Source organism: Boleophthalmus pectinirostris, unplaced genomic scaffold, assembly GCF_026225935.1.
Source record: "Boleophthalmus pectinirostris isolate CB_2022bp ecotype Guang Dong unplaced genomic scaffold, ASM2622593v1 HiC_scaffold_23, whole genome shotgun sequence".
NCBI lineage: Eukaryota > Metazoa > Chordata > Actinopteri > Gobiiformes > Gobiidae > Boleophthalmus > Boleophthalmus pectinirostris.
In genome coordinates, this window is record NW_026571207.1 from 26,775,596 (window position 1) to 26,799,276 (window position 23,681).

Genomic DNA, 23,681 nt, shown 5'->3' on the forward strand with positions numbered 1-23,681 from the left:
CGTATGAAATAGATTAAATGAAAAGAATGATGCCTGAATCAACATGTCGGGGGGACCTCACCATCATCCCTCTCTCGACACGGCGGTGAGGCGACTGTCCCTTTAAGAAAATGCACTTGCAGCCATTTTCTGCTCTTTGTGTGGGGTGGATTAGCACTCGCTCGGCACTGGGCGAAACTAGAGCATCAGTCGGTGGTGAAGACGAGAAATAAAAACCATCGGCAAACGGTGGACCGCTGTCGCCAACCGCGGCACAGTCCAGTCGCCTTTCTGTCTCGCCGGACGGACATGCAATTTACAGGTACGTGGTGTGCGTAAAAGTAACGGGATCGGAGCCGCAGCGGAGATGGAGCGAGCAGAGAGCGAGCGGGGGCTGCGCTGGAGATGTGAGCTGTGTAGTGATGATGGCTGGAGACGAGTAGATCTGTTTTTCCCTCAAAAGCATCGTTCCTGTTTCTTAGCAGCCAGAACAGAAACAGGAAATAGTCGTGGATGTTGCAGAGGAATGTATAAATATAAAACAAAGCGGTAGTTTTGGGGCGTTTTTGGATCATTTTCGCGCATGAATGGGAGTCCCGTTAGCTTCCATCGTAGCTCACACTGAGATGGGTGGGGTGAGGAGAGGCATCCACTGTAGCGAGTGCACTGATGTATCCATATCATTTCTTTAGTTTATTTCGCATTTTTTCCTTTTATCTTATTTATTGTCCATCTTTTGTTGTTTTTGCCTTGCTTTGAGCGACCTCTTAAAATGCAAAGCGGTATTCCACGTCTATCAGCAGCAGGCCTACTGATTCATATGACAGGTTCACCTACTTCCGCTCGTTTCGATTCTGTGTTGCATCCACAGATTATAGGCTACTACTAGGCTATAAATTTTTTATCTAGCTACGTTCTCCAAAATGCTGCTATGTAGTCGTAGTAATAGCATTCTATCTTTAAAATGAACCGATTTAGACTAATTCAGCTTTGAGATAAATCAGCCAAGCTCTGAAATACTAAATTGGATTTTTACGTTGACTTAATACTATCTCTGTCACAACCAAATTTTCAAGAACCATTTTACTGAGAAATTGTCATCCTTGATTTCACAATAATGCATAATCTGTTTGCGTGTTGGTAGAATCAGCATTTTAGCATTAAAACTATTCACACCATCAGTCTGTTATAATCTTGATAAATTGTAATTGTTGTCTTAAAATATATGATGCAAAACATTCAGTTAGTGCCACAGACTGCATTTCTGCATTTATCCAAGGCAATGGTCACTTGTTTTTTTGCACAAATTATTTATAAAGCTCCATAAATAGGAACTGGGTTATAGTAGGCATGATTGATATATTATTTTTTTTGCTTTTGGACATTCCCCATATAATAACACAGTATTAAACCAATATTTTTGTATGAATGATTGGTTTCATTTTTGTTGTTTGGTATGTTTTTTGTCTGTCATGTGAGCCCCAGCCTGCATGTTCATGTGATGTGTATTGTTGACACTTTGAAAGCAGTGTGTTACATCATGTAGATCAGGAGTCAACAACAGCTTTTAGGGACAAACTTGATCTCAATTAGCCTGTGAAATACCTCCGACAGCGTCCTTGGTCCTTCTTAAGTGACGCACTGCTTACCACATGTGATACTGGTGTCATTGTCTTAACTTTTGTGACTAGATACCCGTCTTCCATGTGATCGGATCACATCATATTGTAGTGGTGAGAAATATATGATTACCGTGGCCTTGCCTAGGGGGAGAACTCATTCACAAGATGTGGCATAAGATTCACACGCTGTTCTCTCTATAACTCTGAAATGCATGAAGATATGAGTTCTAAAAGTCTACAAATGCTATTTTATTTTTTCCTTACTTGAATATTGAGGGTATTTTAAAGTTACTCTAAAAATCTATCCGCATTGTGTACTGACATTAGAAGTGTAAAGTTAGATACGCTCCGCTTTATTGAGAACCTGAATCGTATTATGTTCACCTTTGGCTTCTTTACATCACTATATTAGTCAGTTCTGGTGCTATTAAAATATGTTACCTAGCACTTCCTTCTTCCTTAATTGGATCTCTTTACTCTATAAGCTATTTTAGTTTTCCCATTCTGTGTCATCTCTTGTTCTTGTTCTTTAATTTCCTCTATTAGCTGTATGCAATAGTGGGGCTCTCATAAAGAAACATGAACTGCATTCTCAATAGTTAGCCAGCTGGGGGCACTTTGCTACCCATTTCAGTGAAGATAGGGGTCCTGACATCCAAGAAGTCTGTATTTTGCCCAACTATGCTTGTCATAAAGGGACTTGTTGTCTTGTGCTGTCTCACTCAGTTGTTCCGCTTGTTTAAAAGGGCTATAACAGGGGCCAGAAGGGAATAAAGGGGTTCTTTGCTTTGTGAAAAATGCACAGCCATAAACACACACACCAACTGTTGAAACAAGTGGGAAAGTTTATTCAACCGTCAGTGCATGGCTGTGTCCCCGAGAACAGATGGGTCAGTATCTACATGGATAATATCTTTGTATGCCTGTCAAAACCTCTGTAAATCCACATTTTTCAAGCAGTGCAATTAAGCCAATAGTCTCTGAGTTTAGAAGTGTAGAAAATTCACATCCTGCTGTCCATTTGTCACAGTCTATAACTTTCTTTATTTTAGAGTGACTATGGCTGGGAAAACTGCTGTTTTTCAGACAAATATTGCAATTTGCACATTGTAAACAACTCGAATTATTAATCTTTGAGAGAAGACTGAAATATGAACTGATCTGATGATGATACAAGAATCGCCTGCATTTCAGAGCATGGTTGTATCAAGTCTAAAGAGTATTTTTCTATTATTATTACTTGCTTATTTGATTGCGATATGTTGTGTAGCCCTTCAGACCAGACCCCAGTGATGTCTATTACTGTGTCGTTTAATGCTATGAGGTTTGTGGTTGTTTTATTTTCTGTGTCCTAACTGTGAATAGACAGGAAGCTCCACCCTTCTGTTGGTTACCAAGTGTCAACATCAGAAATGTAAATGATGGGTTTGATCAATATGTTCCCATAATGACTGACACCATAGGGGACTGTATTGTTTTTAAACACACTCAGGCACTTAGTTGTAAATCTGTCTCACATAATAACAGTATAAGGACTGATAAGTATAAGGAGGAGAGAGAGACAAGCCTGGGTGGTTAAAAACTTGTATAAACTTGATTATAAATACAAATAAAAAGATTTTTAAAATTACTTTGGAGCTGTCAGATTAGTTTATTTCTGTAATGCTCAGGAGAAGGAGCTCATTGATCATCATTTTGACCCTAATCCACATTTCCCTACCCAGTTTAGTGTTTCGCTCATTGATTCTGCAGAAATCTGATGTTTTTTGACATGGACGGGCCACGGGTTTCCCTGACTGGCTAATCCACTTGCCAATCACTCACATGTGAATTTGGGGAGCTGCACCAGCAGTGACCATACTGACATGTTGGAGAAGTGTTTTTATCATTATAGTATATTATAAGGCTTTTAATTGACGACATATCACAATAATCTAACAACAAATTTGAACTGTTTTATTAGATTAAAAAGACTGCAAATATTTATGTAATGTCTCCTATAAATAAAATGTCTTGTCTTTATGCATAAATTTGGATAAATGCAGTTCAAACCCCTGAAAATGTCGTTAAATGTTTTGGGGGATCTTGTATTAGTTTAGCACTTCACATTTCAGTCTTTTCTTAAGTTTTAATGCTAATGTCTAAAGTGCTTAAGTGTGCTCTGAGAACTGAAACCTTATCAAACTGTATATCAAATTGTAATAGGTTGTAAAAATCACTTAAGTAGATTTTCCCCAAAAATCGTGCATTATCGTTGATAATCTTAACAAATAAGTGATTCTGTTTTGTCATACTTGACCATCTCTCTATCTCTCTCTTTGTGGCTCGTTGCTTACTGTAAAGTCTGGTGCCTTTTGGGCATGGCGTACTCACATAACTAGTGGATCTTGTTTTTCTGGTTTAGCCTTGTATTTTGTAGGTCATCAACTTTCAGCCTGTTTTTGCCCTTTTAAACCTAAACTCTCCATTCTATTTTTTTTCTACTTCTCCATCTTTTTACATCTTTTGTACCCCCCCGATCTTTTCTTTCTGATCTTATTAAGCTGATTGGGGTCTCATATAGAAACCAAAGCCACATGACATAAGCTTGGTTACCTTGGATACCTTACTTGGCTGCTTTGATGTTTCATAATGGGTAAAAATTGAGGTACTTCTCCAAAAGCTAAGGATAAGGAGCTCACAGATAAGGAATTTTAAAAGCCGATACGCATGCCAAGAATATGCATGATGCAAAAATAAATATTGCAACAGGTTTTCCTTTTAAATAGTCTGAATCCTCTTCCCCAATGGCATATTTTGACATATTCAAATGTTCGACTGTGCTGCGCCTTTCCTGAAGCAGTGAAGTTTGCAGATCTTGGTATTTGAAGAATTAAAAGCCCCCAGACAAATGAAGGCAGAAAGGAAACACCAATAAACCTGCACCATTGAGTTCCCCTGAGCAGAAGGTTTAGTGTACATTTCAAGGGGAATGGATGCAGGTGCACAGTGAGATAAAATGCATCTCACATACAATAGTAGATTTTTTTTTTTAGAAGAGGAATTTGAATTGGCAAAGTCATGATGCAGAATGTGACACTAGCTTGTCTCACACTATCTCCATGTGAAAAATTGTGAATTGCATTATCAGCCTATATTTAAGGTTGGACCATTTCATTTTGCTCATGATTTATCTTTGCTTGCTAGGGGATGATATGAAATTCCAATGCCGTGACTTTTCCATTTAATTTGCATATGCAGCTACTGTTAACACAGAACAGCCAGCATTGACTGTGGGACTCTGCAGATGCTAAAAATTGTAATAGTGACGACTAATTAAAAAAAAAAAAAAAAAAAAGCCAAATTTGAACTTTATTGTAATACAAATAGTAGATAATTTGACTTCGATCTTCTAGCGTGGATGCTAAAGCAAAACAAAGAAGTGTTAACATAATCAGACTTACTATGTACTTAATGAGTGTCTGGCTAGTTTGTCCTGCTTGGCATTCCATCTCTTTCAGGAATTACTACAATGAAAATAAACACATGATCTTTCTGGGTGTATCTTACGCATGACATGCTTGTAGAATTTTTAGTAGTAGGCAAAGATATTTCAAATTCCTTACTACTTGCACCACCCATATACTGGCACCAACAAGTATGATGACATACAAGGAACTTACTAGAATTATCCTCTTTCTTTCTCTTTTCTTCTCGATTTATTCTTTTTTTTTTAAAGTGCTTTCGAGTTAGAACTGTGCGGTGGCATAGCACTGCATGTTCAGCTATTCCAGCTACTCCATAGACTGTAAAGAAGTGGACTAAATGAGTGAAATGTCACCTATAGCAATCAGTTCCACCCGAATGAAGCTCATCTAGTCTAGCAGTCATAGGGGCAAATTTAGAGCAGAGTTCCATATTTCGAATTACAATCGAGAGTTTCATAGCAACCAAAGAGCCCATCCAGAGTGAGGCTGTTGAAGGTAACGTTTAGCAGAGGCATTTAGCAACACTGTCAATCAAACCTGTTGCTAATGCTCACGGGAGCAACCTCAGGGAAAGAAGGCACCTGCTTTGGTTGTTAATAATATTCATATCTTGATTTATGGACAGTGGAAAGTGACTTGGAGTCAGAGTTGATGGAGCTGGAAACTCGCCCATGCTCACTTCCTATATGGAACGCACCAGCTAGCTGCAGCTATGTCCATTTATACACAGTCTGCTGGTTTATTCAGTAGACTCTACTGGATCTGATGAATTAAAATTATATCAGAATAGTAACACTTAAGAATGAAAAACAAGTAAAAGCTGCAAATAAAGAAATCAAATACAATAGACTAAATTTCTTATAACAATAAAATGGAACTATATGTGCAATAATTAATAGGTTGGATAATGGATCTTGACACTATATAGAGTGTTTCATAATTTGAGGGACAACATTCATTTCTGCAGCATATTTGCCTTTATTGGTTCAACCTTAGACTCCACTTTTAGCCCCCTTGTTCCTTGCTCATGTTTAGTAGATATCTGACATTCCTTCTCTCTCTTTCACAGACCGGGCTGCTGTGTGACTGACGCTCTGTTGCCATGACAACCCACGTGACGCTAGAGGATGCTCTGTCCAACGTGGACCTGTTGGAGGAGCTGCCTCTCCCAGACCAGCAGCCATGCATCGAGCCCCCGCCCTCCTCCATCATGTACCAGGTACCCCCTCTCCTCCCTCCTATACACACTGTCATACCATTATATTTTCAGTCTTGCAAAGATCACAATAGTATGCTGGATGTTTTGTATTTGTTTCTATTTATTAAACGTGTCAATATTTTATTTGACCATACCTCCATACCTGTTCTCACATACAACCAATATTCATTTTCTCTTTTTTCCTTTTGTATAGCCAATATTAAACCATAGTTACCTCACAGGGCTTTCCATAAGTGACTACTGTACTGTACTGCAAAAACATTATCAGAGTACATTTTAACTATTTTAATGGCTTAGCGTCTATATTTTAGAGCAGAAATAGTATATAGCGTGTTCAGAGCCTTAACAAGTTTTAAAATGGATGCAATCATGCTATTTCTTGTATTGTACAGCCCGACCATCTTGCTGCTACTGTCACACAGATCCACCACTTTCCTCTAAGTGTTTTCAGTGCTCCTTTTTCTCCTCCTTCTTAACCATTCTCTTTCATCTCTCCTGCGTTTCTCCAGGCCAATTTTGACACCAACTTTGAAGACAGGAATGCGTTTGTGACTGGGATTGCTCGTTACATTGAGCAAGCAACAGTCCACTCTAGCATGGTGAGACTCAAAATCAATACACTGATTTGTTGTGACATGTTTCTCCTATGTGTACCATCTTGTATGTATTTTTGTACATGTTTTTCCTCTTTTTGGCTAACACAAAGCACCCTGTGGGAATCTGAGCCTTACATTCAAAAAGACTATTGTTTCATTGGCACTGATTATCTTTAGGGGTTTTGTTATTGAAGCCTATGGCAGGACAGACACATTCAGTTAGCGGTGAATCAGGCTTCGTCTAAAGCTCTCCTCTCCCGTGATGCTGGATGAATGGAGAGTGTGATTGGACTGGTAAAGAGGGGAAGTGGAGCTTTATTTAACCCTCGTTAAAAAGGAAGTCCCACGGAGGAGACCCAGTCTATTTGAGGACACCCCTCTCAGCCTCATTGTTGTAAGAGTTATGTCTCACCCACAGTGAATGCGTGTGTGAACAGTGCTTGACAATGAAGGTGTGAAACTTTGAAGAAAAAGCATATGTCATGTTTACACTGTGATCATGATTTATGCTTTTTATATTATTCTTTTAACAGGTAACAAGTCACACTATGTAGAAGGCATCCCTGACACTTTGAGCTAACTTTATTCGTAGACCATATATTTTTTATTTTAATCTGTATGAAATTATCTATGATTTGGCAACTGGCAACATATGTGTAAAGAAGTGTTAGAAATAATACTGAAATTAGTTTTTTGTTTTTTTTGCACATATAATGCAAATAATCAGGAAACAGATTTTTATGATGTACATGAGGAGCGAGATGTGAGCAAATTCAGTTAGACTCAATTGTGTTTTGTTTGATTCACACACGTTTAACACACAAATCCTGCACATTTAAACTTTACACTGAATTCTTCTCTCAAACAGGAAACACCACCTTGTGATGTCATGTGGTAATACAGGAAGTGGTTCACTATTTTTTTCATAGTTTCCATACACCATCACTAAATACTTTCTGAATGAAATTGCCAATCGAACAAAAGGTAAAAGGAAGTTGTTAACTTGAAAACTACCACTACATGACATCACTAAGTAGAACAGAGCATTCTGAGTTTTGGAGATGTAGACAGATGAATAATAAAGGGTTACTCAAACACATGTGAGTGAAACGAAACACAACTCCATGTATGTTTTTGAGATGGTATCAACATTATAACATGGCTTAAAACTCACAAGAATCAATTCTGCATAATTTAGGACCTTTTTAAAATAGAAATGTTGCATATTTTTAGAATGAGATGCTGGAGGAAGGGCATGAGTATGCTGTGATGCTTTACACCTGGAGGAGCTGCTCAAGAGCCATTCCACAGGTAAATATATATATTTTTTTTTATCAGTGCACATTGATATTGGAAATGTTACAAGTTTGTTTCTGCCTTACTTGCCCTTGTCCCATGCTTTGCTAGTTATGTTTAATATTTTAAAATGTCTAACCACAAACTTCCCATTTCTTCTTCCTTGGGAGTGTCTGCATAAAAACTTCTAAATATTATCTTATAAACATGACAAGATGGGCCAGAGGTGCAAAGCTATTATGAATATGCAAATATATACATATAGAAAGTGAAACTAAAAACTAACTATTCTCACAAGTATAAATCCCCAATAATGCTCATAGATCGACAAGACAGCAAAATAAACTATTCATTATATTGAGTTACAGTAATTAAGGTTCCAAGTATTTTAATAAGCAAAATGACTTTATCTTGATTTGATCTTTTTGCCTATGGCCTGTAAATGATCTATGTGTAAATAATATTTCATTTCTCAAGTGTTGAAATGGCTCCCTCTTGTGTTCCAAAGGTAAAATGCAACGAACAACCCAACAGAGTGGAGATCTATGAAAAAACAGTAGAAGTGTTGGAGCCTGAAGTGACCAAGCTAATGAAGTTCATGTATTTTCAAGTAAGACAACATTTTATTTTAATACTGATAATGTTTAGGTTGTATTTTTGCGATGTTATTGATTTTGTTGAATGTTTTTCTCCTCACAGCGGAAAGCGATTGAGCGATTCTGCAGTGAGGTAAAACGTCTGTGTCATGCTGAGAGAAGGAAGGACTTCGTGTCGGAGGCCTATTTACTCACGCTAGGAAAATTCATCAATATGTTTGCTGTATTGGATGAATTAAAAAACATGAAATGTAGTGTCAAGAATGACCACTCTGCCTATAAGAGGTACTCGGCCACTTTCTGTATAGTAATGTTTTGACCAAAATACAAACTGATATAAAGTTAACATTTTCTCTTGACCATGTTGTGTTCAGGGCTGCTCAGTTCTTAAGAAAAATGGCCGACCCTCAGTCCATTCAGGAGTCCCAGAATCTGTCCATGTTTTTAGCGAACCACAACAGGATCACCCAGGTTTGTTTGTCAAAATTATCTCCATCAGGTTTAGTCACATGATTTATTCCTTCCTGGTCCATTGCTCATTTAAATAATATTTTGATTTGAACAGTTTGCTATGGCAATTGTCTACATTTTTTATCACTCTGAAATCCACCATCAGATTGTTCTACCTTTTATTCTACACTAATTTACATTGCTGTTGGTCAGTATAGTAGTGCTGAAGGATGAATACACTTTAGTATGGCACATAAATAAAAATAAATTGCATAATGAGCATATATATTTTTAGCTGATCAAAATGGAGTGAACTTCAATCACACTGGGCTTTATATACTTTATATGTGGCCACATCAACAAATGCATAGCATTAAAATGACTTTGAGACACGGGGGACTAGTTATTTTTCATTGTCAAGCAGTTAATGTTTAGGTATGTTCTGCACCATTTAAAGTTCCCATTTTATGCTATTTCCTGTTCTTTGTTATAATGTTGTTTCCTCATCACAAACACACCTGGAGTTGTGTTTTGTTTCATTCATGTTCAACACACAAACACTCAAACAGAAAACACACTGTTCCATCTTGTGATGTCAGGTGGTCATAGAAATGCTCCCTTCTGTTTTTAAACTCCATTGCCAATCTTTTCTGATCTAAAGGTAAAAGGAGCTGTTAACTTGAAAATCACCACTTCATAACATCACAAGGTGTAACAGAGTATTTTTAGCTTTGGGGATGGAGATAGACTAAAATAAATACTCGAACATTAATGAAATGAAACAAAAATGAGGTAACAGCGTTATAACATGACTTAAAGCTCACAAAAGTCCATTTTGAGTAATGTAGGACCTCTTTAAGTCTTAGTTGAAACCTGCTTATATTTTTTGTATATAACTAAGTCATTATTATAAGCTATCATGTTTTCTATCTCTTCACAGTGCCTGCACCAACAGTTGGAGGTGATCCCCGGCTATGAGGAGCTCTTGGCCGACATCGTCAACATCTGCGTCGACTATTACGAGAACAAGATGTACCTGACCCCCAGCGAGAAACACATGCTGCTAAAGGTACAAAAATCTCCACATAACGGTCACTAATTATTGTGTGCCTGCATGTCTTCTCATTATAAAACACTTTTCTCTGTGTGCGTGGTAGGTAATGGGCTTCGGTCTCTATTTGATGGATGGTAATGTAAGCAACATCTACAAACTCGATGCTAAAAAGAGGATCAACCTGAGCAAGATTGACAAGTTTTTCAAAGTAAGCGCAGTCTTGTTTTGCATGTCTTTTATCCAGCGAGCTGTTTGTGTTTGTGACCTGAGGGTGAGATGAGTTTTTTTCATACGTCTGTTTCAGCTTCAAGTGGTGCCGTTATTTGGAGATATGCAGATAGAACTGTCACGCTACATCGAGACCAGTGCTCACTATGAAGAGAACAAATCCAAGTAAGAAAAATACTCGTAATAATAATGGCCGAATAGCCTTAATAAATAATGAAGAAAGCCTTAACCCCTCAACGCCTGGTATCTCACAACAAACCCAATAAGGCTTCAGCATGACAAACTTATTCCCCCAATTTTTTTCTGTTTTTTTTTTTTATTGGGTTCCTATGAATAATTTTATAGCATTAATTTCCAGTGGGATAGATTTTTTAGTGGAAGCTACAGCCTGTTGAAAAAAGCAAAACTTAAAATTCACCAAAAGTGTTAATGCGTCTTATACAGCTGGTGTGAATTCCCAACATAAGGCAACTGGGGATGAAATAAAAATATGCAGCATTATGTCATATGCAAGTGAATACAAATTATAGTTGATAGTAAATTATCTTACATACATAATAAACAGAGCTTTTTCAATACATATTTTAAAACATTTTATTGAATTTTTTAGTAATACATTCTGGAATAATGCCTTAGACGTAGACAAATCAATTGATCCACAAGGGAAGTTATTTGGACACAGTAGCTCACACATCACAGTATAATATAAGAACAATGTTGTATGTACAGAACTGTTGCATGTTATAGTCATTGTCCACTATTTAAAACTGCTTGATTTTGTGCCCTCTCCTCAGGTGGACATGCACTCAGAGCAGCATCTCTCCGCAGTACAACCTGTGTGAGCAGATGGTGCAGATCAGGGAGGACCACATTCGCTTCATCTCAGAGCTGGCGCGTTACAGTAACAGTGAGGTGGTGACGGGCTCCGGACTCGACTCCCAGAAATCAGACGAAGAGTACAGGGAGCTGTTTGACCTGGCTCTGAGGGGGCTGCAGCTGCTGTCCAAGTGGAGCACGCATGTCATGGAAGTGGTAAGTGGAGGCAAAAATGAATATAATAGTTTTAGGCAAGGCAAGGCAAGTTTATTTGTATAGCACAATTTGTACACAAGGTAATTCAAAGTGCTTTACAGAATAAGAAATACATTAAAATCCCACTAAAAACAAATCAAAACATAAATAATCAGAGACATTAAATTAGAGAGAAGAGTGCGGAATGAAAACCTTTCAGTCATAATGTTAATAACAATTATAATATATTTTAACAATGTATCTTGATTGTGCTATAATGTGCTTTATAAATGTTATGGTTGATGAGATTCAAGTATAACAAAATGTGAATGAATTATAAAATTAACCACAAAGGTGCATAAATTTTGTTTGGAATTTTACACTAATAATTTCTGTTCAATTTATGTTTAATATTTTTAAGTCTTTTTGCTGTCATTCTTAATAGTTTTAATTCAGGGCAATATACCAGGACAACAATTGTGCTGTTATCAAATTTTCAGTTTGCCTCCCATCAACATGTTTTGTTTTGTAGTAACTCTACTTGAGCCAACATACAAATACCTACATAGTTCTTGTGTATACAAAAAATATACAACTAGGCTGGTGTAACTTAAAAATATATTAGTCAAAAAAATAATCAAAATCAAGTCAAAATTGCCAGCCTTTGATTTCATATTTTCCCTATTATGGTATTATGAACTAAGAATGATTCTGTATATTACATTATTCCAAACCATAAAATAAATTCTTTGTGATAATTGAATATAAATAAAATATTGTTTTGATCTAAAGTTTGCTTTTTCTTCCGTCAGTACTCGTGGAAGCTGGTCCATCCCACAGATAAATTCTGTAATAAAGACTGCCCTGGGACAGCAGAAGAGTATGAGCGAGCCACGCGGTACAACTACACCAGTGAGGAGAAGTTTGCCTTGGTGGAGGTCATCGCCATGATAAAGGGGCTGCAGGTAAAACACTGAACCAGTGCATCCACCTGATTAGATTCGATGATAAAAGGTTGGCCATAAATTACATCACTATGCACTTACCTCTTTAATTAAAATGATAATAATATGCTTGCTTATTCATCTACAGGTTCTTATGGGTCGGATGGAGTCAGTGTTTAACCAAGCCATCAGAAACACCATTTATGCTGCTCTACAGGACTTTGCCCAAGTGACCCTTAGAGAGCCCCTCAGGCAGGCTGTACGCAAGAAGAAAAACGTCTTAATTAGGTACATCATTATTTACATTTCTGTTCATGTGATAGATGCAGAGTTCTTAAACCACATTTTCTCTGCTTTGTCCAGTGTTCTCCAAGCTATTCGAAAGACTGTGTGTGACTGGGACGGAGGACGGGAGCCTCCGAATGACCCCTGTCTCAGAGGAGAGAAGGACCCCAAAGGTGGATTTGACATCAAAGTTCCTCGCAGAGCTGTGGGACCCTCAAGCACTCAGGTATTTACTTGAATGGGACCAAAACAAAAACATTAAAAACATTGTACGACTCCAGGTTGTATTTATGCTTTCTGTTTAATTTGTATGCAGCAATTTGGCCAATTGTGTTTTTAAGGTGCCCTAGAAATACAGTTAAGTTGTATTTAATGTAACTTGCTTCTGTATCTTTTTCCATTGTAGCTGTACATGGTGCGCACCATGCTTGAGTCCTTGATAGCTGATAAGAGTGGCTCAAAGAAGACTCTCCGCAGCAGTTTGGATGGGCCCATCGTGGTGGCCATTGAAGACTTCCACAAACACTCCTTCTTCTACACACACCTGCTCAACTTCAGCGGTAAAGTCAATCCATAATCCACAGAGTAGGGCTTAGTCGAGTATTTTAGTAAGTATTTTAGTAGTCAGCAAATTATGTTTTAAGAGTGAGACTTTTAAGACAAATTTGGAACCAAATAAAACTTGAAATGTGGTGACTAAAGGATTAAATGGAGAATAGTTATGAAGTGTATTATTGATGAAAATTAGACATTTAAAAAAAGATCTTTGCTTATGTGTTTTAGAGTCTGTAGTCCAGATAAAGATATTTTTTTTATAGTCAACTAGTCAATTAGTTGATTAATCATCGCAGCCCCACTACATACACGCCCCATCTCAAAGCTGTGAACACATTTTAAACTGACCTGACCCTGTCTCTTTGCCCCTGTCTCTTTGCCCCTGTCTCTTTGCCCCTGTCTCTTTGCCCCCCCACACAGAGGCTCTGCAGCAGTGTTGTGACCTGTCTCAGCTCTGGTTCAGAGAGTTCTTCCTGGAACTGACCATGGGCCGTAGAATCCAGTTCCCCATCGAGATGTCCATGCCCTGGATCCTCACAGACCACATCCTGGAGACCAAGGAGCCGTCTATGATGGAGTAAGTCCTGAAAATCAACTAAGTTCTGCCATTATGTTCAAGTATTCAACAATGTAACCCAATACTCCTCTCTTTAGATATGTGCTATACCCTCTAGACTTGTATAATGACAGTGGATACTATGCTCTCACGAAATTCAAGAAACAGTTCCTGTACGATGAGATTGAAGCTGAGGTAAGATGATAATAATATGGGTAAGACCTTTTTAATAACCCGATTTTGAAATGGCTTTAATAAAGAATGAATGAAGACTTGATTCACAATGAACAAAAAGGTTATTAAAAATGAAAATCATGCTCACTTACTAGTTAATTAACACCCTAATTAGTTGTTGGTATTACAAAAACCTGAGTGATTAGTAATAAATCATTTGTTGCTTTATTAAGGCTAATTAAGGTGAATAAATTGCTATCACAGTTTCTAATCAACACATTCAATAATGAATCACTTGTTTGAATATATGATGCTTTAAAATAACCCTTTTCGCTTCTAGGTCAACCTCTGCTTTGATCAGTTTGTCTACAAGTTAGCAGATCAGATATTTGCTTACTACAAAGCAATGGCTGGAAGGTAGGAGTAGATGCTTATCTACTAAATGTGTAATCTTGTATCAGACTCTTGAGATAACGCTGTTTTGTCCCTCAGCGTGCTCTTAGACAAGCGCTTCAGAGCCGAGTGTAAAAACTACGGTGTAATTATCCCTTATCCACCATCAAACCGCTATGAAACACTGCTCAAACAGAGACATGTACAGGTAAAGGCCATGGTCAACATTCTTTTTGAAAATTGAATGACATATGTTTGTTATTGTAGAAAATAACAGTCTGTATACCTGGTTTCTTGCAGTTGCTGGGTCGGTCAATTGACTTGAACCGACTGATAACACAAAGAATCTCTGCAGCAATGTACAAGTCTTTGGACCACGCCATCAGCCGCTTTGAGAGTGAAGACCTCACCTCAATAGTGGTAATGTCTTCTTTTTTAAAGTATTCAAGATTTCTGGGGGTTTTGATGCTAACTGGAGGCTCTCCTCTGTCTGAAGCTCTATTAGACTTGGACTAAGTTAAAATAAAAGATCAGATTAAACAAGAAAGCACTTACTTAGTTGGAATTACAACAGATGAGATGACATTAAACAAGTCTCTCACACATAAAATTACAGTCACAAACTAGCTAATGTCAAATACCTAAACAGGACCATGAATGCTCCTGAAAATGTGTTGTTTAAATCCATTTTGTATTTTTTCCAGACAATTTTAACACTTTTTTGTCTGTGTTTACTAACATGTGCATTGTGTCTGTGGTAACTTCTGAACATTCTGCCAATAGACATATATGTAGAACGTTGCAAGTATCAATAGCTAATTTCTACACAGCTTTAATAATAATATATTTTGTTTCATCTTTTAAAGGAGTTGGAATGGTTGCTGGAGATCAACCGTCTGACGCACCGGCTGCTGTCCAAACACATGACTCTGGACAGCTTCGACGCTATGTTTCGTGAAGCCAACCACAACGTGTCCGCTCCCTATGGAAGAATCACACTGCACGTCTTCTGGGAGCTCAACTTTGATTTCCTCCCAAACTACTGCTACAATGGGTCCACAAACCGGTCAGATCATTGGTTTTCATCCTAATAGCTTTTAATGATTGCATCTACTTTTTTTGGTTTTTACCATTTATTATTTTTGATTTGCAGCTTTGTTCGCACAGCCATTCCTTTCACACAGGAGCCTCAAAGAGACAAGCCAGCCAACGTGCAGCCTTATTACCTTTATGGTTCAAAGGTAAGGTGCACCTTTTAATTTGCATGGTTCAAATGTCCCCTAGAAAATGTTTTAGTAATTGTTAATAAACTGCAATAAGCCAAATGCTTTGCCTTAACTAACTCCAAATCAAGTCTTTTTCAACTAACTATAAAAAACTGAAAATAATCCAGGATAGTACCAGGGCAATATCATAACAATACCATAACATAACTATAACAAAATGTGGACAAAATGTGGACAAAACCTGGACAAAACCTGGACTAAACCTGGACTAAACCTGGACTAAACCTCAACTATTCAAGGATGACATCAGGATTAAACAAAGAGGAATGTAAGACCTTATTTGACTAAAATAACTTCCCTGTCCCAGATGATCACAAGTCTGTCTCCTCTTCTGTTTGCAGCCTCTGAACATTGCCTACTCCCACATATACAGCTCGTACAGAAACTTCGTGGGACCGCCTCATTTCAAGACCATCTGCCGTCTCCTCGGTTACCAGGGCATCGCCGTGGTGATGGAGGAGCTGCTGAAAATCGTCAAAAGCCTGGTATTTTCTTTTTGGGCAAATGTTTTTTTTTTTTTTTACAAGTATAATGTTATGTCTGACTCTCACTAAATACTGCAGTAGTCTTTTAACTTGTGGTGATGTATTTTAAATTAGTTAAAATTTTACATAGTTTCATTCCAGGTTTAGTTTTTTTAATATGCTTTTAATTATTGCCATCTTTTATATATTTTTTATTCTTATATGAATTTTGTTTGACAGTTACAAGGGACCATTCTGCAGTATGTAAAAACCCTGATAGAAGTTATGCCCAAAATCTGCCGCTTGCCTCGTCACGAGTATGGCTCCCCAGGTGAGAAAATTATACAGTGCATTTACCTACATATTTTTGTTACCATGGAAACCTGTTGATTTTTATATATGCCAAGAAAGACAGCTGATTATTTGCTTTGCTGGGAATGTTCCACAGTGTTGCCTTGAACTTGTCCGTCTTCAATTTAATTTGAGATTTTTTATTAGCTAAAAATACCCTGAAAGAAAATATCATTTAATTGTTTAATGCCATACTGTGGAACAATCAAGAGAAACTCAGATTGCAGGCCCTCCACCAGAAAAGTTACATGGCGAACAGTATATTTTATGCACAACTTCAGCCTGGCTTGTTAAGTTCTCTTGTATCTGTGAGCACAGTACCACATGTAGCTAATGGAATAGACAGGTCCACACAGGGGAGCAGTGAAAATATGTGCAGCCTGCTCTCGGCTCAGGAAACTGCTGACTCCACACAAACCTCTACATCATCTGGACTGAGACAAAGTGTGTTGTGAAAACGTTAGTGGAGTTAACGAGTCATTTGAGGACACACTAGATAAACAGTCTGGTCTTCTAATCATTTACTTAATTTTTAATAAGTTGTAATATAGATAATTTATAGCTGAAATTGTCTGTCAAATGTACTGATGTAAATGGGTTTTCCTGTCTTTTCTTTCCCTGGCTTTAAACTGCTTCAGATTACAGTGGAAGAGCGTATCTATATATAAGGTGTTGGTAACCTATAGATCTCTGGTTTTCAAACTTTTCACACAAAGTAGAGAAAATTCCTTGCTTTCCAGTACCACCAGATCTAAACCAGGTCTATAAAAAGACCTTGGCTAAACTAGGTCTAAAATAGGACTTACTCAGGCATTATTAAAGTAGTTCTAAGTAACTGGCTAACCCAAAGGAGGACAAAAACATGTATAAAACAAAAATAGAATTGCAGAGAATTGTATGCATGTGTCGTATTGAGATGTCGTTAGCACTACACCTTTATTATCCTTAATAAAGCATGAACAAAGACCTAATTCATAATGAACAAATCATGTATTAAAATTATTCAGGCTTGGTAACTACTTAATTAGGGGTTAGGGCATTAATTAAGTAGTACTAGCATGAAACTTTTGTTCATTATGGAAAAATTCTTTGTTGGCCTAAAGAATGACATATTGGTACAGAGGGATACTACGATAAACGATAATATTGAAACTGTACTGTGTCATTAAAAGGTATGAGTTGCGCCAATTAAATTCCATAATTAACCAATAACTAGCCATAAAAGTCACTTATTCAACCCTCCACAGCTCAAATCTTACCATATCACATAAAAATCTCCCCAATATTATGAAGAAAATGTACTTGCAATAAATATTGAGCCCCAAAATGATAGTAATTATCATAACAGGCCTATCTTTGTTCATGCTTCTAATTAAGGTTAGTTATTAGACAGTGAGATGTGTACCTGGCCCACTGGCTGTGAGCCCCTGTCAGTACTTAATGATCCTTTTGCCTTATGTCTGGACCGAATGTGGGTCAGGGCGTCTGTCAAGGCTGATTCAACATGGTAACAATAGATTATCACAGAGATAATGAGAGTTAGTAGGTACCGTGCCTTGGGGCTTTGTAAGTGACGGCTACAATAAAAGAGCCATTTGTAATGTGTCTGATTTTGTAATGGTTGCAGCAGATGGTGGGTCTATTAACTGTTGCTCTGTCCTCCCTCTCTTTATCCTGTCCTGTCTTTCTTTCTCTCCCTCTCCTTCTGCCCCTTCCCCTCTCTCTCTCTCTCTCTCTCTCTCTCTCTCTCTCTCTCTCTCTCTCTCTTTCCCCTTCTATCCTTTCTCCCTGTCTCACTGCCCCTCTCTCTCTTCTTCTGTCCTGACATGCTCTCTCTCTTTCTCTTTCTCTCTCTCTCCTTCCTTCTGCCCTTTCTCTTTGTCGCTCGGTCTCTCGCTCTCTCCCTTTTCCCTCTCCGCCAACCTCTCTCTCTTCCTGACAGGTATACTGGAATTCTTCCATCACCAGTTGAAGGATATCATAGAGTACGCAGAGCTGAAGACAGACGTGTTCCAGAGTCTGAGGGAGGTGGGCAACGCCATCCTCTTCTGCCTGCTCATCGAACAGGCTCTGGTGAGACGTTTCAACATCACTACTACGGAAATAAGAATATTATACCATATAGTGACTTTCCCCTGGTTTTCCATTTGCTCTTTATTCTTTACAATCTTGGAAAATCTATCCTTCAACATCTGGAAATGTAGTATTTTGTTTTAGGGTAAGGTATTAGGTATTCAAGTGCCAAAATCACCTAGCCATTATACATATAAGTGCATATAATGTCCAAGCGCTATTGCTGGGTTTCAGATGACATCAGTACATCCTATAGGCCAGTATTATTGAATACAGATGGGGGGCAGGTAAAATGAATATTGTTCAGCTGCAGATTTTTGTTGTTATATAGCATGGTCTTTGGTCTAGTCCAGGGGTGGGCAAACTACGGCCCGGGGGCCGTTTGCGGCCCTTTAAACCTTTTAATCCAGCCCGCCGAACTGGAATAAATTACAATAATAAACCTTGTTGATGTTTTATTTGTCATGCATTTCCAGCGTTTCCCAGTAGATGGCGCACTATATATACATTGAGTTGCGGCGTATTATGTTGGCCTTTATGGGAAAGTGTTCTTACAGGAGTTATTCAGACCATGAGTGAAGTAGTTGGTGCTTAAGATATAAGACTGCACTGCTTCCAGTTTGAGTTGGTAAAAATCAATCAATAAAACCTGTAATTTGTAAGTTGTATTTGTTAATATGTACAACAATTTGGAATCAGGTTTTTACTGCACTCACAGGTGTGTATCTGTGATTGAACGATGTGAGCTTTGTTATTAAGCTGTTACCAGTCATATTTGAAAACAGTGAAGTCATGATATACATTCACTCGTGGTGTGCAGTGGAGCAGGTCTCAACAGTTTTATGTGTTTTGAATCTTTCACAGTAGTGATGAAATGTGTAGCGTCTGAAGTCCTAGGTAAATGTGAATAAGAAAGTAATGAAGCCGAGCTCTTAACACGTTATGTCCTGTCTGCTGTCTGGCCCTTCAGTCAAATTTTAGGACCCTATGTGGCCCGCGAGCCAGAAAGTTTGCCCACCCCTGGTCTAGTCAGTAAGAGAAATGATTAGGTTTTATATTTGGGAATTTACCTTTCCAGTATTTTGTGGTAAAGTACAATGTAATCAATAGGCAAAACTGTTTTTGGCCCCCATCTTGATGTATGTAGTACCTTATTGTAGAATCTGAAAACCACCAATTGAAATGTGAAGCATTTAGCTGATGTTATCTAAAACTATTTCTTATTTTTCATTTCACGCTGGCATCTACCAAAGGTGGTAAGGATTTAGGGTTTGATTTTCAATAAACAAGAGTACAGATTATGTACTTTTCTCTTATTGTTATGAGTTTTTTACGTCTATTCTACTTTTCTATTTTTACTATGTACCATTAAATTTAACCTGCTATCACCATGGAAGCAATCGGACACTTTCGATCATCACAATTTTAACATTTCAGTATCAAACGTACTTCAAATTATACTTCAAGTTCAGCTAATGATTGAAAAGCCTGTACTACTTCTGAATTAGTTTGACCACATTTTAAAACTCACTCAGTCCTTGTCTTCCATGGAAAAAGTGGTTGTACTTTTCTGGTTTGTTCTTTGTTTCGTCTTGTGCTTAACATTTCACTGCCTCCACACATCACTGACTCTCGGAGCTTGTAATGCCTGTTAAACATGACTCTTCCAATAGCACTGGTTTGTGTCAGAGTGTATCTTTGTTATGTATGCGAGTTCTATCTATCTATTTCTCACTTAATATTGCATGGCTCTTTTTCTCATTCATCATTTTTAGCCAAGGGTACAAGATGTTCTTTGTCTGCTCTATTCACTGTATTTCTCTTCATTTGGATGACATAAAGCTTGCATTGCATGGGAGTTCTGCTGTGTGGCTGTTAATGCATTGAAAGTTGCATTCATTAAGACCATTACAAGATTTAAGACTGATCTTTTGCTTGCTCTTGTAGCTAACCAAGATCATGGCTTGATAATATTTTCTGATGAATTATAAAATACATGTATCATGACATTGCATAGACCTAAAGTAACTTATCTCATTACATATGCAGTAGTTTGAGTTTTGAGTTTAACTTGCAATACAAACATAAGAGAAAATAAAGGAATTTAGCAGAAAGAGACTGACCGCTGCAACATCACCTCATGGCTACATGCATGCACCATCAAATTGTCTGTACAATTAACATAGATATTTAACACTGCCTGTACAATGTGTAAAGATTGTTAATACTTTTATGCACATCTTTAAAATTTCCACGCTCTGCTTCATTCTAGTCCCAGGAAGAGGTGTGTGATCTGTTACATGCCGCTCCTTTCCAAAATATTCTACCAAGAGTTTACATCAAAGGTATTATATCAAATATTTTTGTTATAATAGCAAAATTGTTTTACGTTGTATGTTTTTCAAATGTTTTGTTTCGATCACACAGAGGGAGAGCGGCTTGAGGTGAGGATGAAAAGGCTGGAAGCGAAGTATGCCCCTCTCCATCTTGTGCCTCTAATTGAGCGACTGGGCACTCCACAGGTCAGTTATTTTGCTATCAGATATTCATGATAGTAGCCTAAGCATTTAAAATTTTCCCCTAACTTTGTATCTCTAACTTTGGTGATAAAGCAAATTGCAATCGCCCGAGAGGGAGACCTGCTGACCAAAGAGCGTCTGTGCTGTGGCCTGTCCATGTTCGAGGTGATTTTGACCCGGATTCGCAGTTTCCTTCAGGATGGGGTCTGGCGCGGCCCTCCTCCCACCAACGGAGTGATGCATGTGGACGAGTGTATGGAGTTCCACCGTCTGTGGAGCGCCATGCAGTTTGTCTACTGCATCCCTGTGGGCACACACGAGTTTACAGCAGAGTAAGTATAAGAGGCAGTTTTATTGCTTCTTGGTTACTGCATAATGGTAAAAACCATAGTCATTGACCTATTATCATATTTTTTGCTTTTCAGACAGTGCTTTGGGGATGGGCTGAACTGGGCTGGCTGCGCCATCATAGTACTTTTGGGACAACAGCGCCGCTTTGACCTCTTTGACTTCTGCTACCATCTGCTCAAAGTCCAAAGACAAGATGGAAAAGATGAAATCATCAAGAATGTTGTAAGTATTCCTAATCTACTGTAATATATTCAATAATATAACAAAAAAAGTTGACTCATGTGATGTGGATGTGGCAATTAGATGGATGCAGTGCAGCTACAGCATTTAGCTCCTCAGAGGAAATAGAACACAGATAATGGTGTTTTCATTTAAAAAATATATTGGATTCTTTATTTATAAACAGCATTTTGTTTTTTTTGTCCTCAGCCCTTGAAGAAGATGGCAGACCGCATCAGGAAGTACCAGATCTTGAACAATGAAATTTTTGCCATTCTGAACAAGTACATGAAGGCTGTGGAGACGGACAGTTCCACTGTGGAGCATGTGCGGTGCTTCCAGCCTCCTATACACCAGTCTCTGGCCACCACCTGTTGAGAATAGGCCCTCCCACAGTGCACACAGACACATGTCCTTAGCTGTGCCCCTGATCTCTGCCTGGTTGGTCTTATGGGATTGGCTCTATACTGGAAAAATGAATCCAAAGACAAATCCTCTCAAACTATTCCTTTCTTCATAAAGGACTGTCTTAAAGTTAAAGCCTTTCCCTTAAAATCAACAAGAGGTAGAATCTTTTCATACACGTTTTATTTCTTTAGTCCTGACTTTTTCAAACTCATGCATGCCTTCTTGTTTTCCTTCATTTGCACAACTGTGGTCTAAACCATGACATACAAAATGAATACATTTTGGACATAGTGTTAAATTATAGATATTGTACTAAAAAGAGCCTATGAAATGAACACTACATTAGTCCATTCGCCGTTTCGTTCAACATGGTGCTTCTTACAGCTCCAGCTCCCACACTAGTACATCTGTGCTAGTCTGCCATTCACGTCTCACATTTCATATCCTCTTTTTGTGAAATAATCAAATCTTCCTCATCATGTGTATGCCATGATAAATACTTCATGCTCTATTCCTGCTTGCTTCCTGTCAATGAATGAAAGTTGCGTTTCTTTTTACTTTCACAAACTGCGCCTTTGTTTCCTTCAAACACGTTTTAATTGGTACCAGGTCCACTGTAAATTTCACTGTTGAACTAAGTGAAGTGTTGAGTGTTGTAACTGTTTTTAATTATTAATATTTTATTTGAAACATTTGGTATATTTGCCTATTACTGACTGAAAACCTCATCAACATCATTTGTTTCTTTGTTTAAAAGATTTTATATTCTGTATATGGAAACAGTGCTATTATTTAAAATACTGGAACATACATGCATTCATCTGGTCCATTGTGTCTTTTTCCATTGAGAAAAGAAGAGAGAAATGTAATTAGAGAATACCTCTAGGTTGTATAAAGACAATGCTGTACTAGAAGCTGTTTGAGTGTGAATGAATTATATTGGTCTGTGTGGCCTATGAAATACTCTGCACATAATGGTAAAAAATCTTAACTAAAGTGTCAGTTATAATTAAAGGGCAATTTCCTAAATATAGTCAGTATTTACATTTTTTCTTTTAGATTTAGCAGTGTTATTGAAATATGCAAATGTGTCCTCGTAAAAAGGAATGGAAAGTTAACCCTTACAAAACAGCCCTGTGGTCTTTTTTTCTGCTCTGTTTTGAATGACAATGGTTTCTTTTGTAACTCCAGTGTCTTTTTATCATATTTATTCAAGTCCGGTTTACTTTCATTTAAAGATAAATCTAGTAAAAATGAAGGTACAAAGGTATCCTCTTGAAACTCTTGAAGCATGGCAAGTGTAATTTATTGTCATCAATGGCTCCATTTGTGACATGAGGCTTTGTTTATGATATTGTTGTACAAGTGACTATGTTTTGAAGTACAAAAAATGATAAAATATAAAATGTACAACAATGGTCCTGAAAAGGATACAAAATTATGTTGTATTTCCATGAAATAAAATGGTTTAACTGATGTAATGCTGTTCTTGTCATAAATACGTGTTACAGTTTATCATACCAGTTATAGTATGCTAATTATTGGCATTGATAATATTAATATGTTAATAATATATGATAATATA

At 37.7% G+C, this 23,681-nt stretch overlaps 1 protein-coding gene across 1 annotated transcript; it reads left to right on the forward strand.

Annotated features, from left to right (window-relative positions):
- Positions 1-131: 131 nt before the first annotated feature.
- Positions 132-23,572, forward strand: cyfip2 (cytoplasmic FMR1 interacting protein 2). Its single transcript, XM_020927163.2, has 30 exons — positions 132-301; positions 6,138-6,287; positions 6,797-6,886; positions 8,117-8,194; positions 8,688-8,789; positions 8,879-9,060; positions 9,150-9,246; positions 10,166-10,294; positions 10,383-10,487; positions 10,584-10,672; positions 11,302-11,539; positions 12,331-12,483; positions 12,611-12,750; positions 12,826-12,973; positions 13,154-13,307; positions 13,723-13,879; positions 13,957-14,053; positions 14,373-14,449; positions 14,525-14,633; positions 14,726-14,845; positions 15,292-15,491; positions 15,579-15,666; positions 16,053-16,196; positions 16,416-16,506; positions 18,469-18,599; positions 20,872-20,944; positions 21,027-21,121; positions 21,212-21,450; positions 21,544-21,691; positions 21,899-23,572. The coding sequence occupies exons 2-30, from the start codon at positions 6,171-6,173 to the stop codon at positions 22,064-22,066; spliced, it is 3,759 nt and encodes a 1,252-aa protein (XP_020782822.1). The 5' UTR covers positions 132-301; positions 6,138-6,170; the 3' UTR covers positions 22,067-23,572.
- The last annotated feature ends 109 nt before the right edge of the window (positions 23,573-23,681 follow it).

Coding starts and splice junctions, on each gene's coding strand:
- cyfip2 (XM_020927163.2), top strand. CDS start 6,171: ATGACAACCCACGTGACGCTAGAGGATGCTCTGTCCAACGTGGACCTG. Junction 6,887..8,116: donor CAACAGTCCACTCTAGCATG/GTGAGACTCAAA, acceptor GCATATTTTTAG/AATGAGATGCTGGAGGAAGG. Junction 9,247..10,165: donor ACCACAACAGGATCACCCAG/GTTTGTTTGTCA, acceptor ATCTCTTCACAG/TGCCTGCACCAACAGTTGGA.